Below are 26,680 nucleotides of genomic sequence, written 5' to 3'. Positions count from 1 at the left end.
CTCACCCTGGGGAGGTTCTTTAAAAGGGAGTAGATGAGGCTAGCCTTCCACCTGAATCTTATCAGCGGGCCCTGCTCAGGAATGTGGGATAGTGATGCATTTATTTACAGATGCATGGCTCTCTTCTTCCCTCTGTCTGTGTGAGCTGCTACACCCTGTCTGCGCTGGTGTCATTTTAGTTCTGTCTTCAGCTGTCAAAAGACAAAGACTCTACCTCTAATTTGCCACAGGCGTAGAGGAGGATTTGCAAACTTGGACGCCTACAGAGGCCAGGCAACGGCCACGCACGGTGGAGCGGAGCAGCCACGTAAGCCGCGTAAGACACTCGGGAGCGGTGGGGACTTGGGGGGAAGTGCAAGGCACCTGCCGCATGGAAGACACATCTGCTGCCCAGATCTTGCTGATGGCTGCCAAGCAGGGATAGGGCCCAGGGTTACACAAATCTTGTTTTTTTTTTTTTTCCCCAAGGGAACCCAAAATGTGGATTTTTATGGGAAAGTTTTCAATATGTAGAACATTTGAGGGCCAAGCACAGCTCGCTTGCCAATCAACTGCTAGCATCATAAATAATAAACACACCACTGGTAATGACAGCACCCGACATTTGTCAAATGCTCGCTGTGTGCCGGCGCCTCGGTAAGCACTCTATGTGGAGCATCCCACCGAAATTTCACAAGCAATTCGGGAGGGAGACACAATGATTATCCCCATTTTACACGTGAAAAATAGACTTAGGCTATATTCCTTGTCCAACGGAGCATAGCTCATAAGTGACAGGGGTGGGATTTGAACCCAGGCTGTCAGATGTGAGCTGACATGAACTCCAGGCCTGGCTGGGAGAGAATGCATCTTTATAACAATGATGACGATGATGGGAAAAATCTGAGATTAAATATGCATCATAATCCCACATGTCAAGCTTTTTCTCTGTATTCACTCACTCATTCATTCAACAAACGCTGAGCAATCTCACCATATAATCATCCCTTTGTGATGAGGTCTCTGCGCAATCTCATCCCTCGTTACTAACACCTTCCCCTACCTCCTCTCCCGTACCTAGTTCTCCCACAGTAGTATAAACCTCAAGTGGTCCCCTAAACACGTCATGCTTGTTCACACCTCTTCCTCGGACAGCACCTGGTACATGGTAGTAACTTGGTGAATTTTGTTGAAGAAATAGATGAGGGAACTCATGATCTAGAGGAAGACACAGGAATGGAAACAAGCAACATAAAAGGTATTAGATGTTGGGATCTGGAGGGAGCCGACCCCAGGTGGGAGGGAGCAGGGTGGGAGGCAGCAGGCAGAGGTGACGACCTCACTAAGTCCTGGAGATAAAGTAGGATGTGGCTGGGAAAGGGGCCTTTTGGCAGAAGGCAGGGGAGAGGGAGTATCTGTATTCACTTCTCCGCCTTCACAAACTGCAAGGAGACCAATGTCCTTGCATTTTGAAGGACCGTCTGTTTTCAAAGCAGTGAGGAAATCTGGCAGCCCCTTAACTTTTCCCCACTCTGCCCTGGGTGAGGAGCATATCCTAATCTAAGCTCAAAATGCTGAAGACTTCATCATGCAAGGAGTACAAACAGCCTTTCTGTTCAGCATTGCCCTCAACATCTGAAAGAAATTTATTTATAGACTTGGGGGCCAACGGAAAATGAAGGATATAATTAGTGTCGTAGAAGGCTGTACACAGGTTTTGAGGTTGGACAGGCTTGGGTTGGAATCCCAGCTTTGCCATTTGCTGTGTGACCTGGGGCAAGTTACTTAACATCTCTGAGCCTCTTAAGATGGAGTTAATGGGTATCACAGCACATATCTTCAGAATTGTGAAGATTAAATAAGAGCCTCTGGAGAGCATCTAAAACAGTGCTTAGCACAAAGGAAACGCTCAGTGAATGACTACCTATTATTATTATTGTTAGTATTAGTACTGAAGTTATGGCAGAACAGTTGTTTTGCAGGATTACCTACTCTGCAAACATGGTGGAGGAAAACTGGAGACAAGCGCTATCAACATTAGGGAAAAATCAGGAAGGAGAAAGGATAAAATGTGTCCCTTATCAGAGACAGAGAGATCCAGGTTGGGGGAAAATATGATAGAAAAGAGTGCATACATCCCTTAAGCAGAGAAAATGAAGGAGGAGAGCCATGGGGCAAAACTGGGATAAGAATTGGTCTAGGGGTTGGCAGTGGCTGGTCTCCAGTGAGTTTTGCCTAGTGCAAGTTCAGAGAGGCTGGCACTGGGGCATTGAAGTTGCATGATGGAGGGGCTGGCAAAACAAGGGGTGGATTCTTCGTACAACGAGGCTCCAGCAACCGTGCACCTGGGATCTTGTACCTGATCCTTGGCATGCTTGTTAGCAGAAGGAAGGCTACCCAAGGTCAAAGAAGTTCAGGAGGGAGTGAATGAATATAGTGAATGAATATGTCAATAGTGGGACGGCACTCTGCAAAGGCAAACCCAGGGCTGCTAAGTAAGTGCCTCTGGGCCCGGAGGTAACTAACAAGGATTGCAATCGAGAGAAAAGATGACTGCTTCTCAGCAGGCAGTGACTTATCAGCTTTTATAGCAAAGCTGGGGCCCAGGAGGCACCCCAGAGGACCTCCCAGGTTGCAGGGGAAACACCTGCTTGTTATCAAGGGTTTTTCAGCATGTGGTTTCAGCCAAGCTTAGGAGAAAAGACTGGTCAATGGATGCCTGGAGTTTTTATTTAAAAGCCCATCTCCTTCACTAGGTGGGCAACTCCCTGAGGCCAGGCCCCATCTCTTTATTCGTTCATTTGACACCTAGCTCCCAAGCACTTTCTTAGTGCCAGACATTAGACAAGACTTTGGGGAGATGGTGATGGACAAGGCAGACATTGTCCCTGCCCTCATGGGGCTTCCAGTCTTATAGGGGGACTCAGGTCAGAAACATGTATGTGCTAAAAAAATAAAAACAGAAAGTTAAAAAAGAAGCCAGGCGCAGTGGCTCATGCCTGTAATCCCAGCACTTTGGGAGGCCAAGGTGGGTGGCTCGCCTGAGGTCAGGAGTTCAGGACCACCCTGGCCAACATGACAAAACCCCGTCTCTACTAAAAATACAAAAATTAGATAATCATGGTGGCATGCACCTGTAATCCCAGCTACTCGGGAGGCTGAGGCACAAGAATCGCTTGAACCCAGGAGATGGAGGCTGCAGTGAGCCGAGATTGCACCACTGCATTCCAGCCTGGGCAACAGAGTGAGACTCTGTCTAAAAAAAAAGAAAAATAATGTTAAAGAGGGGGACAGGACTGGGGGGGCTACTGTAGACAGGCTGGTCAGGAAGGCTCCTTGAGAAGGTGATATTTGAATAGAGGCTTTCTGTAGCCACGTATTTGTAATGGCAGGGCCTAGCACATAGTATGTGTTCAGTCATGCTTGTTATGCTGGGAAGTGAGAAGAGAAGGGGAGACAGGACATCACTCTATTGTACATCACTTACAATCTCCCTTCTCCCCTTTACTCTCTGTTTACTATGTCTAACTTAGTGCAAGTCACCTGGTCACTGCAACCACCTTGTCACCTGCTCAGCAAGTCTCACCAGCCCAACCCACTCCTCATCCCATCCATTAAGCCCTCAACAACCTGTGACCTAGACAGTGGAAAAGCCAGTTGTGACGATCCTACCTGGCTTCCTACCTTTCTGGGCCTCCCTTTTCTTTCATGCTGAAACACAAATGTCTCTGTGAGGCATTTCTGTGCCTTTGGGGTCATATCTATGCTGCCTTCCAGCCTCATCCCTGTCTGCTTTCTACCTTCCATGGGACCATTGGCATTGCCAATGCCCAACACATGGGCATCTGTTTCTGCACATGCTGTTCCTGCTGTCTGAAGTACTCTTTCTTTCCTTAGCTTGCTCACCCATACTTTGCATCCTTGAGAACTCAGTCCTCCCTGGCATCCCTTCCTCCCCAATCCCTGTGCTCCCAGAATCCCCTGTACGTACATTTCATGCTCTGAAGTTATCATCGTCTGTTCACTGGGGTATCTCCTCTACTAGACTAAATTCCTTGAGGGCAGAGATTGAGTCTTTCAACTCTATCCTAGAGTCCCACACAGTACCTGGCAAAAACTCGGGAACAGTTGTTGGAAAAGAGCAACCATCACCCTTTTCCTCCTCAAGCAAGTTGCTGGTAAGGCCACATTCTGCTCTATGCTGCTTCCTGAGTCACGGGGCAGGCACCAGCTGCATGCTGGAGAAATCCTCTGGGCTCTCTTAGCACCCTGCCTACGTTTCTTCCTGCTAGCAAGATAGCTGACCGTCTTCTTTTGATTCTAAGGCATGTATTTTAAGTTGCAAGATTTTTGAAATTAGAGTGTATTTTATAATTAATGTGGAACATTAAATTTGTCGCCCTCTGCCCTGAAGGCTGTTTTTTGGTAGATAGGTCATTTTACAATTAGCTGTGTCTTAGAACTGAGCGAATACGGAACTGGGAGAATAAAGCCTTTTATGTACCCAGGAGAAAGGACTGGGGGCTGGCTAGGCCATCGCAGTTCACCAGCAATCCCACTGCTGGTGACACGCATTTCCTAGCATTGGGGAGCACAGTTAACATCTCTCTTATTCCTGTTTTCAAAAAGTCTGGTGTTATAACTGAGCCTCATTCAAATTGCCGCTGAAATCCTCAATAATCCTAACTGATGGTAAAAGATGCCAAGAATCTCTCTGAATTTGTGGGAGGGTAATAAGAAGAGGTGGCACTAGGCTATAGGGCTGTCTCAAATGTCTAGGATGAAACAGCACCGTTTTGCAAGGTTCTTTTTCTTTAGGGTCCCTGCTAGGCCTCCCCTGGAGGGTCTTGGAAGCAGGGTTAGGAATTTGTTCACCACTGCCTACCTAAGTTTCACACAGGGTGGGCATCCACTATCAACACATTTTTAAATTTAGTTGATTGAAAGTTATTTGAGTCTATTTCCACCCTTCTCTGAACTGTCATGGGTAGTTGAGAAGCCTAAGAAACCACTGTATTCAGATCGGTGTGGAAGCAAAAGCAGCATGGCAAAGAAGGAAAGGAGCTGGGCACGGTGGCTCACGCCTGTAATCCCAGCACTTTGGGAGGTCGAGGTCGGAGGATCACTTGAGGTCAGGAGTTTGAGACCAGCCTGTTCAACATAGTGACACCCAATCTCTAGAAGAAACTTAAAACCTAGCCAGGTGTGGGGTCGGACGCGGTGGCTCACGCCTGTAATCCCAGCACTTTGGGAGGCCGAGGCGGGTGGATCACGAGATCAGGAGATCGAGACCAACATGACGAACGCTGTGAAACCCCGTCTCTACTAAAAATACAAAAAAAAAAAAAAAAAAAAAAAAAAGAAAAATAGCTGGGCGCCGTGGTGGGCTCCTATGGTCCCAGCTACTTGGGAGGCTGAGGCAGGAGAATGGCGTGAACCCAGGAGGCGGAGCTTGCAGTGAGTAGAGATCACGCCATTGCACTCTAGCCTGGGCAACAGAGCGAGACTCCGTCTCAAAAAAAAAAAAAAAAATGAGCCAGGTGTGGTGACTTGTGCCTGTCATCTCAGCTACTCCAAAGACTGGGGCAGGAGAATCACTTGAGCCCTGGAGTTCAAGACTGCAGTGAGCTACGATCATGCCACTGCACTTTAGCCTGGGTGAAAGAGTGAGACTCTGTCCCTTAAAAAAAGAAAAGAAAAAAAAAAAAGGCAGAAAGAAAGAAAGAAAAAAAAAGGGAACAGCTGCTCCAATCCTTACAACAACTATAAAGGCAGGTATTTTTATCCCCATTCTGTAAAGTAAGTATAAGTCACAGAGACAGAATCGACTAACCCAAGGTCATACAGCTTATAAGCGAGAAGCCAAAAAACAACAGAACGCGACGCTTTAATAAGACTAACAAAGCCCTTTAGGTCCTGACCACTTCCACTTGCCCCTCCCGCCCCATCCAGCATCACCTCCCTGCCACTCCCCCACCCCCCACCCCTCTCAGTTTCCTATCCACCCTGGTGTTCTCTCTGTACTAGTCTCATTCCTTCCTCACCCATCTCTGGACATGCTGCCCTCCAACTTGGAACGTGCTTTCTTCCTCTCTTCACCTGGGTTAACTCCTATTCATCCTTCAGATCTTCACTCCCATCTCACCTCCTCAGGGAAGCCTTCCCTGGTTAGCTACAATCCCAGTATTGTGAGCTCACGTCTCATGCATCTCCTGTGAATAGCACTTATCAGAGCTGTAATTTATATATATGTGAGATTATGTGAATTGGGATTCAAATGATGTGAATCGGATTTCACCAAGAGCAGTGACCCTGAAGGACACTGCTTCCTATGATGTCCTCACCTCCTGGCCTAGTGCTTGACGCTTTATAGGGGCTCATGAAAGATTTCACCAATAAAATAAATGAGTGAAGGAATTGCCCCATCTCTGGCTGCGAGCTAATGTGGAAACTTACAATGCCTATTGCATTTGAATATGGGTTTTTGACCAAAATACTTATATTTGAGGTTAAAAGGAGACATTACATTTTGATAACATATTTCTTGCATTATCAGTCTGGATCTATATCTTCTCCTCCTCTCGACCTGAAAGTGAGCACTCAAGGGAAGCTCTCCCCCAGGATCGGTGACAGACACTTTAGATGGTATGGAGGGAGGAAGGTGTGGCCAGGATCTATTTAGAGGACTTGCACCCCTGGCACTTCCTTCTCAGGCATTTATTTTCTCTCCAAGCACTTTTTGTTTCCATTATCTTTTTTATTATTGTCCTTTATGCATTCTGTCATTCTCCCTCTCTCTCTTTCTCTCCATCTCTTTCTCCCTCCTTCTATCCCTCCATCTTTTCTCTCACTCCTTCTTCTGTATTGAGTTCATTATTTATTTTTTAGAATGTTAAAAAAAAATAATGCTTTGGCCACCACAGCTCACCATGCAGGAAAAATAATCCTTTGGCAGTATGGAGGGACCGCCCTTTCCGAACCCCCACACTGTAGCAGGCAGTAGTCATGGGTTCATTTATTAACAAGGTAGATTGACTTCTTGCACTGTCATGATTGCTGTGGGCACAGCAATGAGCAGAACAGATGAAAATCCCTGCCCTCATGGAGCTGACAGTCTAGTGGTGAGAGACAGACATCACATATAATGAGTAGAGGACAGAGCGTGCTACAAGGCAGTAAGCATTCTGTAAAAATGAAACAGCAAAGGGGGATGGATGAGGAGTGTAGGTGGAGATTGCTGATTGCAATTTCAAATAAGGTGGTCTGAGAAAAGGGAGGACAGACATCCACTCATTTAATCCCTAAGCCAGCAACTGCCCTTTGAGGAGGAGATTATGCCTCCTTTTTTTCCAGATAAGGAATTTGAGGGTTAGAGGGGTTGAGTAACTTGCCCCAGATCACACAAGGCTGCAGTGCAGGAAGCAAACCCAGGTCTGTGTGGCATCAATTCTTTCAATGAGACCACAAAAACTTCATCTGAAAACTTCAGTGAGTTACATAGGACGTAAATTTGCTATTTTCTGAAAATGCTTGAAAACATAAACCCACAGATCATTTACACTGAGGACATCTCCAAAATGAAAGGACAAAATAAAGAGGCACATGGTGAGTGTGGCCTGAAGTTCGGGGTTAGAAATTGACTGCTGCATTTCCTTAGACTCAGCTACTCAGCTCACAGGCGGTGTGGACCAGGGCACAGTCGTTGTCACCCTGAAAGGTGCAAAGCGGCTCAAGATGGCAGCTAGGAGGGAGGGGTATGCAGGGGAGTGACAGGGTTGGGACTCGTTCTTCCTGAGATGCTCAGGTTGAGTGCTCAGTGAGGGATGCTCAACAAAAAGCAGACTGGATAGAACAGTGCTTGTTAGTGAATATAAGTGGGAGGCCACCTTGGCTCGGGTCTACTGCCCAGAGTTCCTCTGGAGGCTTTCAGAGTGCACGGGATAGGGGGACAATGTAGCTCGATGAGTCATAAGGAACTGGATTCAAGTTCTGGCTCAGCCACTGCCTGCTACATGACTTTGGTGTGTTGTTCACTCCTGTGAGCCTCATTCAGCTCACCCGGAAAGGGGAAGCAAGGGCAGGGAGTGTGGTGTGAACTGACCAGGTCTCCAGGTAGAGGAGTCAGGTTTGGCTAACACGGTGAGAATGGCTGGGAATGCTAGGCCTCGCTGTATGGAAAAGCTGCTGATTAGAACCCAAGCCTGAGGGAAAGTTGACAGGGTTCTTTGAATTGGATGGGAGGTTTGTGAAAGAGTAGAAGGTTCTACTGGAGCTAAGCAGGGGTGGGCCATTCTAAGGCCTCCTCTCTGCTCAGAGGTGTCTGTTCTAGGGAATATTGATTTCACACTGAACTTTGGTATACTTTAAAAGCAGAAAAGGGAAGAAAATCAATTGATTATTATTTTTTCTTTCCTATAGAGGCTGTGTGCATGGATCGTTTTTCTTTACCTTTCCTTGAGTAATTTGCCTTCACTATAGCCAATTAGGAGCTGTGCAACCTCAATGACTGACTCCTTTTGAATTCACTTATCTTATAATAGTGAATTCATGACTCATTATTATTCTTATAAAAAAAGAAGTTCCAGGAAGAACAAACAAATCATTCTGACTTCTGCACCCCCTTCTCTCCCTCTCTCCTTTCTCTCCCTCTCTCCTTCTCCCTTTCTCGCCACTCTCTTCCCTCTTTCTCTCTCTCTCTTGATCACTTGGTTGTCACATGTCCTTATGATGTTTGCATTCATCTCGGTAATTTTAAGAATTTCTGCATCAATCCATTGATAAATATTTCTTATGCACTTCCTGTGTGCAAAGTACCTAAAGAAAGTCAAATTATCTTGGGAATTATGGAGCAATACTTGCACAGTGTGAAGACCTGTTAGTAGCTTCCAAATTCAGCCCACCCATGCTAGAAAGCAAGCGTGTCTGGGAAAGGCTATTGGCTTTCCTAAAATAAAAGATGCATTCTTTTTCTTTTTCTGCAGAATAAGAGACCCATGGCTGAGCTGAGTGTGGAGCACTGTATCACCTCGCAGGCCGTCATGAACTTGGAAAAGACAATTTGGGACCATTGAGATACTTCTTGCTCAAAGAGAGCAAAGATGTAGAGTGGCTGGCAGAGCCCCCATGAGCAAGCATCCCGGTGGGGGCAAGACAAGAGAAGCCACTGATGGATGAGAAGCTGAGATATTCAGCAGAGGGAATCTGACAGCCTGGACAGAGAGTAAGATTTCTGTTCTGCCTCACAGTAAGGCAAAACGGACAGAGGGGGAGAGAAAATACGGAGTTTGCTTCCTTTACAGACCACATTATGCCTGCTATTGGCTCGACCTCTGCAGATCTGGAAATCCTTTGGGGGAGCCACAGAGCCAGAACAGAAGGGAGGAAGGCATAGGAGAGACTAAGCACCAAGAGTGAATTTCTCGCTGTCCCTGGAGACGATGTTTCCTTTAGGTGACAGCAGAGGTTAATATCCTGAGCAGCAAGTCACCAGGCAGCCTCGAGACACCTTGCTTGAACAAGCTGTTTTAGCATCTTGTTGTAGATTTCATTGAACTCTTCTTCTCTGAGCATAATTCTCTGAGCCAATTCATCTCTCCATGCAGAGATTCTTAATTCAGCTTTCTTGAAAAGTTCACGAACTTCTATCACTCCCCACCTACCTGTATCCACATACACACTGTCCTCTCCCACCCACGCTCCTCAAATCCCCCTAAGGACACCAGCCTGCTAGGGATTTCAAGTTCACACACACAGACTTTTCGGTCTGCAGAGGGAGAAAATAAGGGTGGTGGTTTTTCCCCTGGCCCTTCTCCCCCTCCCCCTGTGCCTGCCCCTAACAGGTGGCCATGTCTCTTCTCATTCTTCAGCAGACTAGTTAATTTCAAAAGCAGCCTTAGAGGCAAGGACTTTTTTTTCCTATTCTTATTTTCATCAAGAGGTGAACGAAAATAATCACCTCGGGAGACAAAAAGCACTAATGAAAACCAGAGAGCAAAAGAGATCAGAGGACGACAGGCTTGTTTTTCATCTGGAGTCATTAGCGGCATCTTAGAAAGACGACGTGAATTCTGTTTGCAACTTCTCCAGATTGGGCAGAAAACACAGATCAAGTGGTTAAGGGGTAGGGGGTGGGGGGATCTTTTTTGAAAGTCCAATTTTTCACACACACAAAAAAACACAAGTTGAGGGAACCCAAAGCACTAACAACTTGATCTCCATAGAAAGCACCCCCATCGTGAGTGCTCATAAAAGCAAGCACACTGCCAGCCCCCAAGGACTGTCTATGCCAACTTCCAGAAACAACTGAACTTACAGCCTTTGGAGATCAGTGCAGTCTTTGAAAATAAGAGGCTTACAGTCTCCAAACCATTTGCTAAGTGGCCAAGGCCCATCTTCCTAAGGTGGTCCCAGGCCTGCAAAGCTCCAGTTGACAGAGGCTTTGGAAATTAAAGGCCAGGTCAAAAGCAGGCCCGGAGCTCCAGCCCTTCCTGCCCCGGCCATGGCTACAAGTGGAAAGGGAGTATCACCCCTGAGGAGAGCCTGGCAGGGCCCCACAGTACTGCCCCGGGGCAGTGAGGCCCCGCTGGGGAGTGTGGCCCAACCCACAGTGCCTGTGTGCATCACACAATCCTTGGGAAGTGTTGCAATTCTAACCCTTTACAGACGATTCAGGGAGAGAGGGAGTGTGCAGCTTGGAGAGAAAGTTGAAGGGGGTGGGCAGCACATTTGGGGATGTGGACATCAAACAGATGGAATTTTAATGAAAATACTTAAGCCTTCTTAATGCATGGGTGATATAAAACTGCCTCTAGTCTGTTTGCCTTCTGGGAATTACACAATGTTTAAAAGATCACAATATTAAGAATTTGGAAATAAAACGCAGATTTAGAAAAGTATATTTATGCCAACCCACCCATTTCTGGGTGTATTTACACTAAAACAATGTCTTGTCTCTCCTCTAGTCTCTTGGCTACCTATCTCCCTTCATCCATCTAACTAAAATCCAAGGAAAGCAAATTGCCACTATGATCATTTCCCTAAAGCGGTCCTCATTCACTTTGCTTTTCTTCTCTTTTGGAATAAAAGTCTGTCATAAATGTTTAATTAAATGGAAGTCTTCCCACTGTTAATGACTAGCTGTATGAAAGGCTTTTCATTTTTTTAAGGAGGGGGTGTGTGTGTGCGTGTGTTTAAAACAGTCCCTATTAATTTCTTGATATTGATTCTCTGGCTGGGGAAGAACATATAGTATTCAGCATAGAGCTCCTCTGCAGAATATGTTAAAGGCAGCAGTTTGGATTGAGAAAGGGCACCAAATGCAGTATGCGTCAAATAGACCATCGCTCAATGAAGTCACTTAGCTATTCAAAACATGTTCAGCCATCACTCAACCGTTTGCACCAAGAATGTTGGGAGGGGGGCATGGGATTTGTGCTCTTTCCCAGATGTAATCATTTCCCAAAGAGTGGCTTTTGCTCAGTTTGGGTTAGACCCTGGGGCCACATCAGTTTCTCCCTCACCCATCCATTTCTCTCTCTTCTCCCCCATCCCCTGGTCTCAACTCCTTGCATCACCATCCCATGTTGAGCTTAACAAACAATCCTGCAGTCCCTGCTTCCCGACGCTGCCTCAGATGGCCTCCAGTATTGGTTCATATCAGAAGCAAAACACATAAGCCTTTTTTTCCCCCACACGGAAGCATATGTATCTCTCTGTGCTCGTCTTTCTATGGGTGGCTGTAGCTTGCACACACAGACATATATAGCCATTCAAATACAGTCCCTCATATTAAAGTCTGTTGCCAAATGCAGGTTGGATGACCCACAGGAGTTTTTTTCTGTGCTTATTAATGTGTCCCAGAAGTACATGTCTTCATCCATAGCCTGATCCCCCAGCCTTTACACTGTGGCGGCCCCTGTGCTCACAGCACAGACACACATGCCTCAACACTCCGCAAGATCAAGGCAAACAGCTGACACCCCCACTCCCCCCTCAACCTCCCCATGCCCTCGCCTCCCTCCCTCTCTGCCTGCCTGCACAATGTCTGATTCTCAAGCCGGCTGCAATGCTGACTCTACTAGCTTCTGGCTAACAGACATGTCACTCTGTGGAAGCCTAACCCGCAAGTGAATTGCTGTTTATTAGAACTTGGGCTTGTTTCCTGTGAGAGACGTATGTATTTTTAGACTTTGTAAACGTTAAAACACACAAATACACACACGCAGCCAGCCACCTCAAACTATCTGTGTGGCTCATAGACATTACGAAATGCTCTTGAACTCAGCTTGAGATCCTGGAATAATTAGGATTTACCACGTAAGGATTCTTAGAAACAACATATTCTTTTTTTTTAAATAAGGAGATTTGCAGATGGTGGTGCATCTAGGACTTTTGGGGAGTAAGGAGAAGAGGAGGGAAAAGGGAAGAGCATTTTTGAATTCTTCATTGCGAAAAGAGAAACAGCATAGACAGAAGCAATTATTTTACCCTCTCATAGATGGCAATGCTAAATCGGATGGTAAATCCTAATGACTCCAAAGCAGGCAGAACACCTTTGACTTTTAAAGACAATCTCTTGTCGTTTTCACCATGTCATAGATTATTCCAATGAGGATGTTTGAGGGGAAGAGGGGTGGTGGAGGCAAGGGAGTAGAGTATGGGTTTTGCTTATTGATTTTTTTTTTCCTCTGAAACTAACCCAACCAACCTTGATCGGTGGTGGAAGGAGTGAACTAAGAAAATGGTGGAATGTAAAGGGGACTTATTTGGAGGAGGGTGGGGGGGGGGAGTGAAAAGGGAGGGGTGGGGTGGAGGGGGGGAGGAGATGGGAAGTCAAATACCTTCTAGGCAGCAGGTTCTCCATAATCCGGAATGGGTCATAACTTCCTCGTTCTTTTTGCTGGTTTCATTCTCACTGACACTTTTGGTCTTGCAAACCCCTCTGGAGTAGAGCCAATAGTCGGTTCCCACAGCTATGGTCATCAGGCTGAAGGCAGCGAAAGCACCAACGGTGGTTAAAAGCATTTGAACACCTCGATCAAACAGCCCCATAATTCTTCATTATATAAACACCCAACCGACTTCTGGTTCTCGGGAGAGTGTGTGTGAGGGTGCAAGTACTAAAGCCAAAAAAAAAAATAAAAATAAAATAAAAATAAAAATTATTCCACTACTAATATAATGGATATATGTATGAATAGAGAATATGGAGAGTTATAAAAAAAGGGAGGTAAGAAAGCTCACGGAAAAGAGTGTAAATTATAAAGATCACACGGGAAGAGGCTTGCCTTTTGAGATCAGAAACTGTTCCAGTTGCAGTGTTTTTTTTTTTTTTTAAAAAAAAAGAAAAAAAAAATAAAAAGACACCCCCCACCCCCCCAAGTGAGATGCCTTAATCTCTTTTTCTAAAATTCTGGTCTCCAGTTTCCATATGTGATAGCTAATTTGGAGATGGCTTCCACAGTGAACCAGGGAACAGCCGAATTCTCAACACCATTTCTCATGGTCGGGACCTAGACAGTTAGAGATTGTAAGAGCCGAGATGCAACCTTCGGTCTTCGTTCTCGGCTCTGCGGCCTGCGCCATGAAAATCCTTTGCTTCGCCAGTTCTCTTCCTTGGGGGGTCTCGGCGCTTTCGTTTCAGACCAGACTTCCCAGTATTCTGTAAGCCCTTGAGCTCAGCTGCACAGGTGCGGGGGTCTCGCTTTCCATGGTTTTGCCCGGGCAGCGGCGGCGGCGGCGGCGGCGGCAGGGCGGGCAGGCGCGGCGGCGGCGGCGGCGGCAGGACGAGCGGCGGTGGCGCTTATTGTTGTTGGTGGCGGGGGTAGTGTTGGCGAAGTGGGGGAGAGAGGGGGTTTCTCCCGGAGAATCGAGGCGGGTTTCCCTCCCGCTATCTGCAAAGCTCCTGGAAACGAGGGAGCCGGCGTCTTGCTGCAGGGTGGGCCGCGCGCCTGCCCCCCACTCGCTGCCGGCTGGGCCCCCGCGGAGGCGCTCCCACCTACTGCATTACGGGTGGTGCTGAACCGGACAGCTCCCTGCGCCGCCCGCTCCGCGCGCTCCCCGGCTCCCAGGGCCGCCCTCCAGGAGGGGGGCGCGGGCCAGAGTCCTCCCTCCCTGGGGCAGCAAGGCCAGCGCAGAGCGGGGGCCGCCTTTCCTCTTTTTACCCCTCTCCCAAATCCTAAAATGAGCGCTCTCCTGGGCTCCCGGGGCTTAGAGGAAGGCGTAGCTAGAGATAGCTCTCTCCCTCTCCCTCTCTCTCTCTCGCTCACACTCTCTCTCTCTCTCTCTCTCTCTCTCTCTCTCTCTCTCTCTCTCTCTCTCTCCCTTCCCTCCCCCCTTGGTGTTTCTTCCAGCTCAGCCTCCTTCTCATTCCATCTCTACGTGCCCAGAGCTTCAAATACAACCCTCCCATCACAGTCAGACGGGCACAAAACTTCAACGAGCCGTTTCTCTGCCTGGAAGCGGCGAGCATGTAACCTGGACGGGTAATTACAAACACGTCTTTACGTGTTTTTTAAATCATTGTTTTCACTTTTCTTTGCTGGGGATTTATTTTGTTGGTCCGTTAGCTGTATCTTCTTTCGGTTTTCCTCTCTCCTCTCTGTCTCTCTCTGGCTTACCAGGGGGTGTGCGTTGCTCTGTCTGTGTCTCTGTAGTTTTCCGTGAAATTCCAAATCTTGCTTCTACAAGCAGACATTTTGGAAAGATTATTCGTGGAAAAGGGTGCAAAAGGGCGACTCGTAGCTGGGGCTTGAGTAATGATTTTCATTTCAGGGATAAACATGTTCTCAGGGGAAGTGGGTGAAATGTGAATCCTTCTAAGTATCCTAAGTCATTCATAAACTGGTTTGGAAGAGATAAAAAATCTTCCTTCTATGAACACTGGAACACCGAAACCCTCCCCTCTTCCTCAGAAGAATCATTGTGTGTGGGTTAATTACAGTGTCGCCTCTCATTTCTCTTATGTGCAACTTTTCCTTAATGTGACCTCTGGTAGAAAGAAGCACATTAATTTCTGCTGCTACAGATTACATTTTTTTCTCTGATCACTTTTATAGTTAAGTGAGTGAGAGCACATGAGGCATGATGGGGGTGCATGTTTTTGCATGTTTTTGATATTTTGTGTGTGTGTGTGTGTGTGTGTGTGTGTGTGTCGGTGGGGGGGAGACCCTGGAGAGGATGTGAGTATGATGAGTCAATTGAGGCAGGGGGAGTTGAGATGTTTCAATCCCATAACTCAATTATTCAATACTTTCTTCTCTCTCCCTCTACTTTTTTTCTTGAGATTATTTGCTTGACAATTTCTCAGTGATGTGGTGATTATCAGAGAGTATATAAAAGATGAGTGAACTAAAAACAGTCTTTCTTTGGTGTAAAGTCCATTGCCTAACTTCCTTCTCTCAGCTCAGAGTTGGTCTGCAGGTGCGACCAGTGTATTCTTTTTGACAGAAAAACTACCTGTTTCTTCGCCCAGCACAAAATTTCCTTTCTACCACTCTGTTCTTTTCTCAGAACCCAAAGGCTCCTATGAGGGGCAGTTGCTGTGCTTCTGGTATCTGGGAGAGGTTCCTGGTGTCTGGAGAACAGAACCAAGGTTTCTGCAACCTCTGCTAAGGTACCTTTGGGGTACAGCAAGAGCTCTATTTGCAGACTGAAGACTTCTCCACTTTGGTTTCTTGTCCTGTGAGGATGGAGATGGGTATTGGAATGGGGAGGGCTGATCTGCTGATCCCATACAGCAGGGAACCTAGCAAGTTCAGCCAGTGGCTCAGGTGGCTGATTTTCAAGGCTTCTGTCCTTGAAGCAAAGGTGAGGGGCAGGCACCAAGTCCTCTTAGATAGGCTAGGCCTTTTGAGGGGAGTGGAGAGATGCTTGGGGATAGTCACATGAGCCAAAGAGGCTTGCCCTCACTTATTGCTGTCACCTTGGTTGTCTTTGACCTGTCCAAAAATCCCTTTAGACTGCAGATAGAGCCCTTCTTCTCATCTCCCTCCCGCTTTCAGACCAACCTCTGAAGGTTTTACTCAAAAGAAAAAATCAGTAACAGAGGCTCAGAAGCTTCTGTTTGTCCACAGAATCTGCTAATATCTTAGCCACTGACAGTGGCTGCAGCTTTAGCACCATTTGATTAATTTCTGGTCAGGTGATCATTGAGAAAAGGGAAAGGGGTGGGGGAGGAAAGCAACAGCTTTTAGGCTTCCAGCATGGACAGTGCAGAGACTACCAGAGAGAGAATAGGCCTGGGGCACAGCTTGACTCTGCTCAGTAACGGCATAGCTCCAAACAAGTTAAGTTCCTAGAGCCTCAGTCTTACCATATGTTAAATGGGCACTTTAGCACCTACCTCTTCCTTTCTGAAGCTCCTCCCAGCTTCTCCCTGCTTTTCACCACCAAGCCACCCATCCTATTCAGACCTCCACCATCGTACATATAGCACATAATTGTGTATGTGTTGTCTCTTTCACTGATTTGAAAGCTCTTTGAGGTCAACAGCTGTGTCTTGTTCACTGTTATATCTTTGGGACCTGGAGTATAGCTTTATACATAGTAGACACTTGATGAACAATGACTGGAGTGATCACAGTAAGGGTTAAATGGTAGATGTAAAGTGCCTGACACATAGTAGGCACTCAATAAGTGTGGGTTTTCTCTCATTTCTCCTCCTCTCTTTTACATCCAAATTGGCCTCCTCCTCCTCCTTCTCCTCCTCCTCTCCTTCTCCTTCTCCTCCTCCTCCTCCTTCTCCTTCTCCTTCTCCTTCTTCTTCTTCTTCTTCCTCTTCCTCTTCTCTTTTTCTTCCTCTTCTTCTTCTTCCTCCTCTTCTTCTTCCTCATGGGGTCTGCCTGTATCACCCAGGCTGGGGTGCAGTGGCGTGATCTTGGCTCAGGCACAACCTCCACCTCCTGGGTTCAAGCAATTCCCCTGTCTCAGCCTCCCGAGTAACTGGGATTACGGATGCCTGCCACCATGCCTGGCTAATTTTTGTATTTTTAGTACAGCCAGGATTTCACCATGTTGGCTAGGCTGGTCTTCCCAATCTAATTCTTCTTCTTAGGTTCCTTCTGCTGACCAGGCAAGGCTACCTGGGAAGAGCTGGCTTGTTACAAGCCCCGTTGGATGGTTGGGACGCACCAGGCATACTTAGTACTTAGTAGCTGCTAAATGGATACTCTTAGGGGGGCAGCTTTGTATGCCTGCATTTGGTTACTTGGGAAGAGCTTAGAGGAAATTAGCTGAAATGCCACAGGCCTATTTTGAGCTGCTGCTTTGATGTAGTGAAAATAACGTGGGATTTGGGTGCAGCAGACCTGGCCTTGAAGCACAAAGCTGCTATTTCCTCACATATGACCTTGAACAGTCATTTAATCTCTCTGGAAATTTGTCCCTTCATCTGTCTAGAAGGACCACAGATATGAGCATTATGGTGTGATTGTCAGTGTTACATGTTAACAGCCATGTGAAAAGCTATCATTTGTTGGGCATTTGCTTTGTGCCAGGCACTGACCTCAGCGGAATCCCACGATGATCCTATGAGATAGGTGTCATAATTATTCCCATTTTACAGATGGGGAGACTGAGTCACATAATGGTTTAACTATCTGGCATAAGGTTCCCCAGACAGTAAGTGGCAGAGCTGGGAATCTAGTCCAGCAGCTTGGCTTGAGAGCCTCTGTCTTAACTGCTGTGTCTTGACCCAAGACATGAACTTTCTGAGTAAGGGTATTGCACTGAGGCTATTTACTTCTCATCCACAGATCTGCCATGCATTTGTGGAGTAAATCCTAGGAGCCAGGCATTTTCACACAGATTCTCACACATAACTCCCCAACAATCCTGCAAATGCATATTAATAACTTTTCCTATAGGGAGAGTAAACAGAGGCTCAGAGAAGTCATCTATCAAGTTGCAAGGTCATATTTCAAGTAAATGTAACAGCAGATATTTGGACACTTCACACTGCTTCAAGTTCTACTTCCTATAGGTCCAGAGTTTATTCATTCAAAGAATTGAGCACCTACTGTTTGTGAGATATCATGCTAATTCCTGGTGATGGTGAGCAGGACAAACATAGCCCCTGCCTCCAAGAACCTATAGACAAGCAAGAGGACTATACAGGTGAAGAATGACCACATCCAAGTAAAGAAAATAATGCAAAGGATATTGTGAGGCCATGGGGCAGGGAGACCAAACTCAACCTTAGGGACTGAAGGACATCTTCCCTGAGGACAAGATATTTAAACTGAGATGTAGGAATGAGAAAGAGGTACCTAGGCCAAGCTGGGGGTGGTTAGAGGGTGCAAAGGAAGCTTAGAAGAGGAACATTTCAGGCTGGGAGAATAGTTTGTGCAAAGGTTCAGAAGTGTGAGTAAGATGATTGGCCAGTTTTGGGGGAAAAATACTAAGCATGGCCGATCCCAAGACGATAATAGGAAATGTGTTAGGCCAAGCACCTGGAGACCATGGAGGGGAGGTTGGAGGATGAGCAACAACCTGGAAGAAGCTGGTGGGATATGGAAGGAGAGAATCAGCCCTGGAGGCAGGAAGACAGTGGGAGACAGGAAGGCAGTTGCTGCTGAGCTCTAAGCAAGAAGTGATGGTGGCTTGGACCAGCACAATGGCAACGGGATGGGGAGAAGTGAAGGTAATCGGGATATTTGGGAAGAAATTGATGACTATTGATGTTCATTACTGAGATGGGCAACTGCGAGGCAGGAGCAGGTTGGGGTGTGTCGGCGGGTGGCGGGGGATGATGCAGGAAGGTGGGGAAAGTCAAGAATTCTGCTTTGGCCATGTATCTAGTTTTGCTACATTCTATTGCCTGTTCACTTCCTGCTCCCAGCCTCTATCTTCTTGGCATGTGAATTAATTAATTAGCAATGTAAAGAACTCATGCAATTACATTATAGTCCCACTGGACTGTAGGCCTCATGAAGAAAGAGATTTGGGCTGTTCGCATTGTATTTCCAACACTTGGAACAGAACCTAGCACACACTAGGTGTTCAATCAAAATGAATATCTTTCTTGCTATAAAATTTCAAATGCATGTCTTCTCTGTGTTAGGCCCTGTGCTGAGGTACAAGGGATGCAGATGGGCTTAAAATATCATATCAGAGAGATTGACAAGTACACAGCTGACCCAGGGCATACCGACCAGCCTGGGAGAGGGGTGGGTGTCTGGCTTTCCCCACTACGTGTGCCCACAGTCCCTGTGTTCATCCTCTTGTGGCACTTCCGTGTTTTGAATTGCTGTTTCGTGTCTGAACTTGTCTGGTGCGTCGGTTTTCACAGCTGTCAGTTCCCACAGCTAAGCAAGCCTGCTCTGTTCTCTCGGGCCACAGAGCTGGTACATGGTAGGTCTGCAATGCTTATTTGATGAATAAATGGACATAGTGAAGACATGGGCTGTGGGAGTCCAGGGTAGGAAGTATTCATTTCAGTCTTGCAGTGTCTCAGAAGGCTTTGGGGACAAGCTGACCCTCAAAGACCAGGGGAAAAGATCACAACTGGTGGGGGAACAGAGGAGGGCATTCCCAGCATGGCAATCACACGTACAAGTGCAAAGAGGTGTGAAGCTGCACGAGGGACCTCCAGGAGGTTGGTGTGACTGACGGTGGTGGACAGGAAGGCTGGAGCCCAATCCAGAGACACTGCTGTGCCTGGGATTAGGGACCATCCATCGGTATTGCTGTCCTGGGGCCCTCGTCCCACCAGAAGCAAAGTGGGAAGAGAACAGGCTGTGGCATCAGAAGGCCCTTGGTTTGAATCTCAGCTCTCTGCTGCTTATGCTCCATGACCTGAGGCAGTGATTTCACCCCTCTGAGCCTCAGCTCTTCCTCACAAGTAAATAGTGACCTAGTTTGTTCTGCTTGTAGGCCTTTTGCACTTGTTGCTTCCCCTGCAGGAATGCTTGTTCGGGTCTTAGCTTCCGTATCACCTCCAGGGCAGCAGTGCTGGTCACTCTGGATGACACTGGCCTGCTTTGTTTTCATGATCACAGCCTCACATTCTCTCGTTTATCAGCTGAAATCTCTCCCTACCCACCCACCTCCCCCAGGACATCAGACGATATCTATCTTGTTCATTGCAGTATCCCCAGTGCCTAGAAAGTGCCTGGAACTGCATAGATGCTCAGGGAATATTTTTGGGATGTATGAATAAGGCTATGGTTGTTGGGATTAAGCAAGGGAAACCCTATTTACGTATTTGGAAGATAGGAGGAGCAGCTCTCTAAAGCCCCTGAACATTGGTGGGTGAGTGGGACTTGCGGAAATGAGGGTGCCCTGAGTTGATGATGGGGTACGTGCAGGGGTGAGGCAGAGTGAGGGTCAGACTTGGGGAGGTGGCACTGACCTGGTGCCACCCGCGCTGCTCCCCCAGGGCCTGCTCTTCTCTCTCAGGCCACAGAGTTGCTCAGCCCCAAGCTGGAGTACTCCATGCAGAAAGGTCTAGATGGGGGCTGTCGGCCCCGGGGCTGGGAGGGAAGGAGATGCAGTGAGGTGGCAGGTTTTACTCCTTACATCTGGGAGCTGCCCAGGAAATCTCAGGGAGCCCCTGATTCTGATGCCAAAGGGGGCTGGGGTGGTGGGCAGAGTGGGGCTGGCCAAGCTTGGAAAGTGGGATGTGTTGAAGGGGGGTGGTTAGCTCTGAGCCTGGTGAGAACTGAAAACAGAAACCCTGGGTATAGCCACGTCCAGAACAAGAATCCCCAGAGAGAAATCACTTTCCCACCCAGGACAGGACTGTGACCCCCAAGACAGTCCTGAGCCACCGAGCACGCTAGCCTTTCACCCCACCACCCCGGACTGGCATGGGATTTCCCCCGAAACTAAACTACAGCAAATAAAATTCTAATAGCAAACTAATCACAAAGTTACAGTTTAGAAAAAGAATGAAATAACAAATGTGCACATAACGATGCAGAGGAATAGCAAGAAGAAGAATATGAGCTGGCCGGGCGTGGTGGCTCACACCTGTAATCCCAACACTTTGGGAGACCGAGGCCGGCAGATCGCTTGAGGTCAGGAGTTTGAGACCAGCCTGACCAATATGGTGAAACACCGTTTTTACTAAAAATAAAAAAATTAGCCAGGCATAGTGATAGTGATGCGTGACTGTAATCCCAGCTACTCGGGAGGCTGAGGCGGGGGAATCACTGGAATCCGGGTGGTGGAGGTTGCAGTGAGCCAAGATTGTGCCACTGCACTCCAGCCTGGGTGACAGAGTGAGGCTCTGTCTCAAAAAAAAAAAAAAAAAGATTGTGAAAGGACGGGGCAGGAAGCAGGGCCATTTCCAGCGACTTTTAAGGGAGTGGCCATCCAATGGTGGAGGGAGACAGTGAGATGCACGAAACCTATTTGGGCAAGCAAGGTTGGGAGGGGACACAGAACACTCCTGCATGGCCTAGCGACCAGGCTCAGCCCCTCACAGCTTCACTCTCCTGCCCTTCCTCCCTCCAGCCAGACCAGCCTCCCTCTGTCCCTGGATCCTGGTCCCTTGCCCACTCAGGACCTTGCCATCACTGTTTCTCTGCCTTGGCCACGCATCTCTTGGCACCGGACTCATGCCCTTTTTCCCACAGGTGTCTGTTCCGAAAGGCCCAACTGACCACCCAATAAAGGCTGCCCCACTCCCCATCATTGCAAATTCTCTGTCTGCTGAAGTTTTATCAGCCCTTAGCAGCAGCCCTCACCTCCCATAGATTTTTATTTTCTTACTCATAGTGCAAGGATGGGGCCTGGCTATGTTACTGCTTCCCTGCCTTGCACATGGAATCTGGCACACATTAAATATGTGAGGCTCAATGTGGCAAATACATGTGGACTGAATGGGAAAACCCCTGGGTCAGCAGGGTGAGAAGTGGAAGCAAAGCAGGAAGAGGAGGAAGGAAAGGGAATGACCTGGTTGGAGTATCCCAGGAGGGCTGGCCTAGAACTCTGCACAGGGAGGACAAAGGGGTCTTCGGGAGAAGACAATGGATGGCTTCAGAGGTCCCTGGGCAGAGTGGAACCTGGAGAGGTGACAAGGAAAGAAAAGGAGGGGACTTCTTTCCATGTGGATTTCAGCAGATCAAGGAGGAGGTGTCCCCAGGATTGCTGGGGACAGGGCTGGGTGCCATGCAGGCTGGGGAGTGGATCCTGGGGGTCGGGGTCCAGTCTGATGCTGGCCAGCATCGTGGCCTCAAGTGACAACAGCCCAAGATCTCACTGGCCCTGTCTGGAAAATGGGGACAGCATCACTTGCCTTGAGGTGCTGTTCTGATAATTAAATAAAATAATGTAGAGAAAGTAATTCGCGTGCCTACTCCATAGTAAGCCCTAAATAAATATTAGCTACATGTTGAGCTCCTACTGGGTGTTATGTGCTTTGAATAAATACCAAAAGAAAGAAACAGACGTAACCCTGCTCAGAAGCAGTCACTCAAGTGGAGAGAGACCTGCAGGCAGAGCTCAATATAATGTGGGCAACAGGATGGGGAGAGGGCGGAGGGAGGCACACTGGGTAACACACCCTGTAGTGAACAGGGAATGCCACCTGGGTATTTAGGAAGGGCTTCCAGGAGCTGGGACAGCTGCTCCAGGTCTTGAAGGATAAGTGGAAGACTCAGAGACCGAGAAGGCTAGGGAAAGGTTTTTTAGACAAAGGGAATAGTAGACCCAACCTATATGGGGCATGAAATTGTTATTCAACAAAAGTTAGTGCCAAGGGCAGTGGCTCACATCTATAATCCCAGAGCTTTGGGAGGCTGAGCCAGGAGGATTGCTTGGGGCCAGAAATTGGATACTAGCCTGGAAAACAGTAAGACCCCATTTCTATAAAAAAATTTTAAAAATTAGCCAGATATGGCTCATGCCTGTAGTCCCAGCTACTGGGGAGGCTGAGGTGGAAGGATCACCTGAGCCCAGGAGTTTGAGGATGCAGTGAACTGCACTTGAGCTTCGGCGACAGAGCAAGACCTCATGTCTTTAAAAACTTTTTTTTTTTTTTTTTTTTTTTAAATTAAAAAGCCCCATAAGTTTGTTGAGCACCTAACATCAGTGAACAGGACTGACATACGTACTCCCTGCCTCTAGGAACATTGGAACATACATTCCCAGGAGGCAGCTACTATGTAATTGACTACATGATTGATTGATAGTTTAATTGTAATTGTGGTAACTGCATTGTGCATTTGTGGGAGCTACAGGTAATTCCGTTTCTCCAAAGTGCTAGGAGGAAACTGGCAGAGATCAGCTAGAAAGGGAGGCGGGGCCTGATCAGGGGATGCCTTCAATCCAGCTTAGTGCCTACTATGTGCTAAGCTCTGTGCAGCGGATACAAAGATAAACAAAACTAAGTCAGTCACCGGCAGGAACCAATGACTGAATGCAGCACGATCAAGGAGGTCCATGGGGTGGGTGACGGGGACATGGCAGGGAGGGCTTCATGGAGGAGGTGACCTTTCTCCTTCCCCCAATTGAATAGCAGTCCAACAGCCTGCTGTCCTGCCTTTTAAGAAACAGGGCTTCCTGACCCTGCAGGCTTAGAGAATCACTAGTCACATCCGAGGGTGGCTCAGTAGCAAAGCGTTCTGAGCCTGGTGGAGTTTCTTTTTAGGCGTCTGGTGCACGTGAAGGAGGTGTTGGTATCATACAGAGGTATAGACCCAAAGAGCAGTAGGTGAGAGGACCAACAGGCTGCTCCTGTGTCCAAGGGCTCGAGAAATGCTGGCTCTGCCCCACTCTCCCAAGCTTGGGACAGGTTACTGTAACTCTCTTCGACTTTTTGCTCATCTGTAAAACGGGTGTGATGGTGGAGTCATGGGGCTGCTTTCGTCATGGGGATTGAATGGGATCTTCTTCTGGGACGTTTTCATAACAAGTGCTTTGTCTGTGCTGCCAAGTGCACCACCAATTCCATAAATGTGGCTGACCTGGCTCCTTACACAGGAGGTCAAAATCACCAAGGTTTCTGAGCATCTATAAGCTGTGGTCCAGCACCATATTCTGAAAACAGGTCTGATTAGGAACAAACTGTAATGGGTAGACAAGGACCCCATCTCCTGGCCCCTGATGGGTTTTGCAGAATGTCAAGTTTCTCTTTTCCTAAAATAACTTCCTCTTCAACAACCTACGGGTGCCTGAGTCTCTCTGTTGGTATCAGTCGGGCTATCTGATGCGTTTGTGGGTAGTCTTAGCTGAGCCAAGTAACCTACTATGTGCTAACATGTCAACTCACTCCAAGGGCCTGCTTGGAATTCAGAACCCACTGCCTTGCAGAGAGACATGGGGGGTCTTCCACAGGCACCCAGGGATGGATCCTTGGCCCCCAGACTGGGATAGGCTTGCTGTCCTAGCTAGGTTCCCTCACCCTCTTCCCTGGGTCCTCACCTCCTGTCCTGCAAATACTGTTTTGTCATCTTTCCTAAGAAGCCTCAAATTCTGAACGACGGGGTCCTTGTCCCTTGTGGTTGTCATTTTGCCCTTTGTATCTTGCAGTGTTTGGCACAGAACAGGGCCTGAAGACACACAGCTTGTTGATAAATGTGGGGTTGGGGTAAGTTAGAGAGAAGAGGAGGAAAATTGATAGTAACAGCATATTCTCTTCAACAGCAGGAGATCCTTGTTGACCACCTGGTTACCACGACATTTGGGGAGAATGGCTGTGTGCTTGGTATAATTCACGTCGTATGAACTCATTTAATCTTTATATCAAGTCCTCAGGGGAAGTTCTGTCATGTCTCTCATTTTTCAGAGGGGGAACCTGAGGCACAGAGAGGCTAAGCAATTTGCCCAAGGTCACACAGCTAATATGTGAAGAGATATATGTGTGCAATTTATAGGCAGAGCTGTAATTTACACACAGCTCTGCCTGTTGGCAAAGTCCTACCCAGTACATGATCAGGGCACCAGAGTGGGGAGAGACTCTGCGGGTTAGGTGACTCCCCCACTTCCACTTACTCAGAGTGGCAAGTAGGTGTCTGCCGAGCCCTGGACTTCTTCCCAGCTCCTTGCTGAGCTTCAGGGCTTATGCCTAGGCCTGCTGTTGATGCTAAGGGGACCATATTTACCTGTGGAGGCCAAACTGAGTGGGGTAGTGGAAAGAACCTGGAGTCTGGAGCCAGAAGACAGGGTTAGAGTGACCTTGAGGAAGACGCCGCCCCCTCATGGAGCCTCATTTCTTCGTCTGGAAAATGGGAAAAATAATAATGACTCCTCAGTATAGAATTCATGAATTTACATCAAGGACCTGCGACTCTGTGGTACACAGAGAATGCTCAAGAAAGGTGTGAGATTGTAGCACTTCCCTGCTTAGAACCTTTGATGACGTCTACACACAGCTTGTGAGATCTGACCTTCAATCTCATCCATCACCTTCCTCCCCTACTCCCACAGAGTTCCAGCTACACTCCTCTTGTTTCTCTGAACAAGCCAGGTCCTTTTGTGCTATGCATTCTCCCATGAAATCATTTTGTCTTTATACATAGATACATACGTAGATAATCTGCAGAAGGGCATAATCGAGGTGAAGTCATACCTGTTAGTCCCTTTTCAGCCTTGCTTTTTTTCTCTTTTGCTTGTCTCTTTCCTCTTTATGTATATATCCCTCTCCCATCTCCGTGCCCATGTTAACAACCGATATATCTCTAAACGATATATCTCTACACGTACAAGCAATCATAAACAAAACAGACATGCAGATCATCTTCACACATAAACGCACCTGCGCATATCCAGATGCACACTCACATACTGGACCATTCTTTTACAGAATGGGATTATATGAGGCACCCTTTCTGTGTCTTGCTTTACTCATTCAAACACTGCCACCCGTGGGAATCACTCCAAGTCAGCCTCTGTAGCTCTAATTCATTATTTTAATGGCAGAATCATTTTTCAAAGTGAGGAACTACTATAATTTCTTCATCCGGTCTTCTATTGACGGACGTTCACTTTATTTCCAGTTTTTTTTTCCCCTCTGCTATAAGCGGTGCTGCAATAAGCCTCCTTGTACATACATCCTTCTAACTGGATATTTTATTTTGATGGAATAGATTCCCAGGAGGGGGATTGCTCAATTGAAGAGCCTATGTATTTTTTATTTTAGTCAATGTTGCCAGATTGCTTTCCAAAAGTGCTGTAACACTTTGCGTTTTCTCCAACAATTCATGAGCTCTTTCCTACTGTTTCCCAGCATCCATTCCAGCAACAGGTGTTAGCATTATTTTTAATTTTTGCCTCTCTAGTAGGGGCAAAGTGAAATCTCAGTTAGTGTCCTATACAATGGTGAGTTTGTGCATATTGTTGTATGCTTGTTAGCCATTTAGATTTGTGCGATGTCTTGCTTATTTTTATCCTTTGCCTAACTCCTTGTTCATTCCTTATCAGTTTGTAACAGCTCTTTGCATATATAGATATTAACATTTTGTTTGATATCTGTGTTGCAAATATTTTTATGCTTAAATCTTTTGTTTTTATATCAATGTTGTGAATATCTATTGCCAGAAAAGTAATTTTTATGTAGTAAAATATGTCTTTCTTTAAAAATATGACTCTCTTGGTGTTTTTAAAAAATGCGCTGAGATCACCCTTGTCATTTCCTGCATTTTCTTCCAAGATATTTATTATTTTAATGCTGGGGGCTGTTAACTGTTTAATCCATCTGGGGGTTTATTTACGTGTGTGATTGTAAGAGGAGGTTTCAACTTTTTTACAAAAGCTAGCT

The 26,680-nt window shown here is 47.1% G+C and overlaps 1 protein-coding gene and 1 long non-coding RNA gene across 5 annotated transcripts in view; one reads left to right on the top strand and one right to left on the bottom strand.

Moving 5' to 3' along the window:
* The window catches only part of CACNG2 (calcium voltage-gated channel auxiliary subunit gamma 2), a 141,475-nt gene extending 127,715 nt beyond the window's left edge, over positions 1 to 13,760 (bottom strand). The window contains exons 1-2 of one of the 2 annotated variants that reach the window (XM_045363705.3): positions 13,527 to 13,760; positions 12,819 to 12,964 (exon numbers count right to left, since the gene is read on the bottom strand). In XM_045363705.3, the coding sequence (XP_045219640.1) occupies positions 12,819 to 12,960 (142 nt within the window). In that variant the 5' untranslated portion in view covers positions 12,961 to 12,964; positions 13,527 to 13,760. Of the gene's footprint in view, positions 1 to 12,818; positions 13,038 to 13,526 lie in introns of those variants that run through there. The other variant, XM_005567399.5, reaches the window with a different exon arrangement.
* LOC135965428 (uncharacterized) overlaps positions 13,400 to 26,680 on the top strand; it is a 60,407-nt gene continuing 47,126 nt past the window's right edge. For 2 of the 3 annotated variants that reach the window (XR_012418780.1, XR_010578357.2), the window contains exons 1-2: positions 13,400 to 13,641; positions 14,331 to 14,462. This is a non-coding gene — a long non-coding RNA (uncharacterized lncRNA). Of the gene's footprint in view, positions 13,642 to 13,740; positions 14,463 to 26,680 lie in introns of those variants that run through there. The other variant, XR_012418779.1, reaches the window with a different exon arrangement.

This window comes from Macaca fascicularis, chromosome 10 (genome assembly GCF_037993035.2).
Source record: "Macaca fascicularis isolate 582-1 chromosome 10, T2T-MFA8v1.1".
NCBI lineage: Eukaryota > Metazoa > Chordata > Mammalia > Primates > Cercopithecidae > Macaca > Macaca fascicularis.
Note: the sequence above shows the minus strand (reverse complement) of the source record. Positions and strands in the feature narration are given on the sequence as shown.